Raw genomic sequence first — 6,000 nt, forward strand, 5'->3', positions numbered from 1 at the left:
TTAAGGCCTCAACAGCAAAAAATCCTACTCCCTCTGACAGAGATCCAAGGGCACTGGATAGATGGGGAAAAAAGGTTTATACATCTGCAACCTTGGCAATTAGGGCCTTAAATGCCAGTTTCATATGCTTAAGTATCAACAACATGTTATGGGATTGCTGAAAGAAAATGATGATTTCTGAATGTGCAGAAAATGAAGAATTGCAGGAATTATTGCATGCAGCTGAACAGTTTGGAAAGCATACTTTGCAATGTGGTTTTGATTCCTTAGAGGCCTCCTGCAGGGCCGCAGTTACTGGATCTGTGATTAGGAGATATGCCTGGCTAAAAGAGCAAAATTTGCCTGATAGTGTTAAAGCTAAATTACTGGATGCACCTTTACAGCATTATACTCTGTTTGGTATTAAGGCAGAAGAGGTTTTAAAGAAAATGGAAGACAAAGCTAAGTCTATGCCAGCTGTAAAATACTTCTTACAAGTGCAGCCACCAAGATTCAGTAGACACTGGCCTACAAATAATTGGTCCTTTCCTGTGTCAGACAGTGCTCAAAGGGTCAAATCCAGATGCCCTAAGAGTTCCAGATACCAGGCACAAGATTCTTACAGGTCAAAGCAATGGGGCACTTCTACCTCCAAATCTGGAGGAGATAAAGCGCAAACTTACAGAAAACAGTCCCAATGACTTCCCTCTGCCTTCACCAAGCACTTATCTTTTGGCAGCACCCTTAGGGGGAAAATTAGCACTTTTTGCTCAAAATTGGCAGTTAATAACCCAGGACAAGTAGGTGCTAAACATAGTATCACAGGGATACAGATTCCATTTCCATACTCTGCCAATGGCAAACGGTTGGCCGGATCTGCCAAAAAGTCAATGGTCAAAGGCACAGAAACAGGTTACTTCCCTCATGGATATGAAGGCCATTCAGCCAGTACCAGAACAGGAAAAAGGACAAGACTTTTACTCAAGACTGTTCTTGGTACCCAGAAAGGACAAGGCCTGGCGGCCAGTACTGGATTTATCAATTTTGAACACATACCTGGACATTCCAAAATTCAAAATGCTGACTTTGTAGCAGCTTCTGCCCATGCTGGGCAAGAATGCTTGGCTGGTGACATTAGACCTAAAAGAGGCATACCTGCATGTCCCAATAAGGCAATCGTGCAGAAGATACCTCAGATTCAAGGCTGGCTTTAATGCATTACCAATTCTCTGCACTGCCCTTTGGCTTATCTACTGCGCCCAGGGTCTTTACAAAGTACCTGGCACCAGTAATTGCTTTTTGCAGACAAAGAAGTATACAAATATATCCTTACTTGGACGACTGTCTCATTCAAGCAGAGAACAAGGATATTCTTATTCAACACCTGGCATTTGTGAAAAGGCTTCTAACATGCCTAGGGTACACAATAAACAAAAATAAATCACAACTGGTACGCTCTCAAAAGATAACATTCCTGGGTGCAAACTTGATTACAACTGCCCAGATGGCTTACCTTACACCAGACAAACAAAGGCAGCTGACTACTTACTTCAAACTGATGGCAACAAAAACCCAGTTATCTGCAAGACAAACTCTGCAGGCTTTGGGCTTCATGGCATCCTGAATCCTACTGATTTCATATGCAAAACTGCATATGAGGAAACGTCAGTGGTACCTAAAAAGTTTATGGAGTCAACATTGGCACAGTCAGGAAACGATGATTCCTCTCATTCCCTGCCTACAACAGGAGTTTCTATGGTGGGCAAAGGCATGTCACCAAAACATGAGATGGACCTTCACTCTACCCCCTGCCAGCTAAACCTTAACACACGCATCAGATTATGCCTGGGGGGTCCACATGGGAAGATGCATTCAGGGCATATGGACCCCAAAACAAATGCATGTACATATCAACCAAAAAGAGATGCTAGCTGTTCAAAATGCCCTGACAGCCTTCAAGGACTTGCTTCATCCAGGACAACTACTGATAAAGATGTACAACACCATGGTTATGTTGCATATAAACAAGCAGGGAGGCATGCACTCATACCCCCTTTGCAGATTAGCCATGGCACTGTGGGACACGGCTTTGACTTACCAAATACATCTTCAAGCTCAATTCCTGCCAGGAAAACAAAATACTCTGGCAGACGATTTAAGCAGAAGCCTTATGGACCCTCACGAGTGGAAACTAGATCCACAAGTCTTCAGCATAACAAAGAAATGGGGTAGCCCGGACATAGATCTATTTGCCTCTCTTCAAAATTATCAATTGAAAAGATTCTGCACAAGGACTGATCACAGACAAGCATGGAAATTGGATACCTTATCCTTCAGTTGGATCGGTTTACGCCTTTCCTCCTCTGCCTCTTCTTCCCAAGGTCCTACTAAAAGTCAGACAAGAGAAACCAAAGATGATACTAATTGCCCCGGACTGGCACTGTTTCAAAGTGGGTAAGCCACTGCATTTGTTTCTGCTACTTACACCATGGCAAACCTGTGCCCTAGGGCATTAGGTCTCATTCCACCAGAGCTGCAGCTAATTCAGCAGCCTTTCTTAGAGGAGTACCAACCAAAGACATTCTAGAGGCTGCTACTTGGAGTTCTGTTCACACCTTTACAAAGCATTATCATTTGCCTCTCTACTCTGTCCAGGGCAGCCTTTGCCACTGCAGTTCTGCAGGGCCTTATAGCCGCACCTAATGCTGTTTAGCTCCAGCCTCCCATGCATAGCTTTGTGATTCTACCCAAATGTAATTACTGCAACAGTGAAACACGAAGAACATAGTACAGTTGTGTACACTTACCATAAATGTAGATGTTTGAGTGTATTCACTGTTGCAGTCCAGGTTACCCACCATCCCACTTTCATTCTGGAGTTTATCTTTCCTTCTCGATCTTCTACAACCTATGTGGTGTATTTGCTTGTAGATGAAGGTAACATTTGTATTGCTGCATGTATATATAGTTTTTATGTATATATTTTTGCTACCTTTTTGGGGGCACCAGACATCTGGGGCAAGAAAAACTAAAGAAAATGGCGTTGGCTGCTTGTTTTATACCCCTGATGACCTGACGTCATGGAAGAGGAGACAGCAACCAATGCAGGACCCAAGACTTTTGAATTCAGGCTGACTGAGGGCAACCTGCCAGCAGATTACCCAAATGTAATGACTGCAACAATTAATACACTTGAACATCTACATTTATTGTTAGTGTACACAACTATACTTTTTTGCTGGAAATGTGGTGAGGGAGGCTGAAAAAACATGTAGCCAGAGCATCCCTTCTGCCTTTTCTGGCAACAGTTACCTTATAACTTACCAGTGACTGGATGGGTTTACAGGGAACTGGATATGAGGATGAGCAAAGGCCAGTGACCATGACCATATTGCACTGGAGCACACTGTACCATAACTAAACATTTATCTTGTAAAATCTTATTGCAAGGCTCTTGTACAATTCCAAGAAATAGAAACTGCATTTTTTTTGCTGTATAAACATTACTTTTGATTTATTGATATATTAACCTAACATTTTGCTTGATATGCTTCTCTGCAGGGTACTTCTTAAAAAAGACTATGGCTTTCTTGGTGACATCAATTTGTGGCATCCTTTGGTGACCATTGGTGTTTATTCCTCCACTTTGTCTGCTGCCATGAGCGCACTCATTGGAGCCTCCAGGATTCTTTATGCACTGGCAAAGGATGACCTGTTTGGTAAGTTTAAGTAGCTGAGTGCCACATCCACTGCTTGTTTAAAGCACGGCAATGTAAAGAAGTATACCTGCAACTTTCAAGAGCAAAATAAGCGAGTGGCTAGAGTCTTGTTTTTCTTACATTACTGAACCAGCAAATGGGGCTCTTCTGACTTTTCTTTTGTGGATGATTTTGTGGAGTCTTGGTATACTGCAGCAGAATATAATGTCCACTGTGCTAAGTTCTGCAATGAGGAGCAGCACAGTGTTCATTTTAGGTTCTGCAAGGGGACCTGCAATTACGTAAAATTTATGTGATGAAGTGCTTCCTTATGATGTGGGATAATAAAACAGCAGTCCAAGATAGCAACAAGAGCAATTTGAAAGGAAAATGCATCATATACTACATATGTTGGCTGTTCCAGTGGAGACACTTCAGGCATGAAAGAGGAAAGATTCGTGCAATCACCAAAATGGTGCTTGTTGAAATGTTTAGATTAGTACACATTTTACATTCAATGAACAGTAACAATGCAGACCTGCAGCAGTGTTCCATAGGTTAAGGCTTGTATTGGTGGTAGTGAGATTGTGAATGCTTACTCTGGGCTGCAAAATGAAGGATTATTTTTAAGTTGCACATAAGTTATTTAACTGCAGGTTTCACACTTCTTGGCTTGCAGTAAAGTTTGCTTTCTTGCCAGATCCATGCCATTTGCTTCCTTAAGTTGCTCTTCTATACTGTAGTGTGGCATATCCTCATGAGTCTTTTCCATGCATTTGTGCAGCATAACTGGTTACCCACTCTTACTACTTAACCTGCCAATATTGGAAATCTTCCTGTTTCCAATAGGAAAGTGGGTTACTACTCTGGAACATCTTTAAAAAAAAGAGTGCAACAAAGATGATGGAAAATATAAGCATGTTATCTTGACTATATTACAAAATTCTACCCAGAAGTTCATTTATCTTTGCTTAAAAAAGGGAGACATAATGTAAGATGTGTCCTCTTTCTTTAAATTATTGATATCACCAGTGTGTTGCTCATGTAGTGTGATGCTTCTGTGCAATAGACAGCTTCAAAACCATGTGTGATGAGGATTCAGAAAATTGTGTGGAGGAGTAAATCTAGCCTGAAAATAGGGGGGTATACCTTAAAATAGGTACCTCATGTAGGGGCAAATTAGGCCTAAAAATAGGAATATTCCTCCAAAATAGGTAAAGTTGAAGGGTCTGAGCCACTAGCTGAGGTCACTACTGCCCTAGACATGGTCAGAGTGAGGCTGGCTGGCTTGAGAAAGACCAGATGGCCTTCATAGCTGCTTGTGTAGATGCAGTTTGCTTGTTTTTGTCCTTGCTTATCTCTATTATATGCCAAACACTGCTGGCATATGTAAAAACTAATTGGCATGGACTAATAATGTGTCTGACTGGGACACAAGAGCCGATTCATTTCTTAACCTGATTGCATACACAGCCTGTTGCCAGGTGTGGCCAGTAATCAAGGAGCCTCAATCCTCACCACTGCCACCAGGGGGGTATTTACTGGGAGGATAACATGTGCACATACAGTATCTCCAAATAGAGCTCTCTGCATCAAGCATAATCAAGCACAATTTCCTTTAACAGCACACAGGGAACACAGTCAGTCCGGGGGCTGGTTCCTCTTTCCCCAGATCCCCAGTAAGACTCCCCACTGGCACAGCTATAAAGTTGAGTTCCAAGTCAAGTTCTCCAACACTTTTTCTGTCCAACTAGTGCTTCGTGTCCCTGCCCAAGCAGCTGATGCACACAAACACACACTTTAAGATTTGATTTACACACTCACGCATGTGCACACACCTGGGAAAGGCTGGCACAGGTTTACTAGCTATTCATCTTCTGTCCAGACTATAAGGTAGTTATCACTGTGACCAGAACCCCTTACAAGGGTACCCCAACATACTGAGTAAATTTAATGTTAATATAAATGGTAGTTTGATCAAGAGCAAGACTATTGGGAGTGGCCCACACAGCATCACCAAATAGATGTGGATGTATTCTCAAAACTTAAGTATCTCTACAAAGATCAGCTACAATGAACAATTTAAATACATTTAATATTAAATAAAAGAACAAGGAAATACTGAGTACATATTCACAGTGAAATCAGAGTTCAAATCACAGGAAATATTTAAGATAACATTGAAGGACAGTCTCAGACAAATAAAGAAAAACAATATCTAAACTAAGCTTCATTATGTTCCTGACTGAATCTAAGAGAATTACTATTCCCCTCTTAATAGAGCAAGGCAGATGATGTGGTGAATAGTCCTTGTTGTCAGGCC

General features: G+C 41.7%; 1 protein-coding gene across 2 annotated transcripts in view; it reads left to right on the forward strand.

Annotated features, from left to right (window-relative positions):
- LOC122801135 (solute carrier family 12 member 9-like) overlaps positions 1 to 6,000 on the forward strand; it is a 1,658,551-nt gene that overhangs the window by 653,968 nt on the left and 998,583 nt on the right. For both annotated transcript variants that reach the window (XM_044070675.1, XM_044070674.1), the window contains exon 7: positions 3,541 to 3,698. In XM_044070675.1, the coding sequence (XP_043926610.1) occupies positions 3,541 to 3,698 (158 nt within the window). The remainder of the gene's footprint in view (positions 1 to 3,540; positions 3,699 to 6,000) is intronic.

The sequence above is a fragment of the Protopterus annectens genome, chromosome 4.part1, assembly GCF_019279795.1.
Source record: "Protopterus annectens isolate FY-2018-M chromosome 4.part1, PAN1.0, whole genome shotgun sequence".
Classification (NCBI taxonomy): domain Eukaryota; kingdom Metazoa; phylum Chordata; order Ceratodontiformes; family Protopteridae; genus Protopterus; species Protopterus annectens.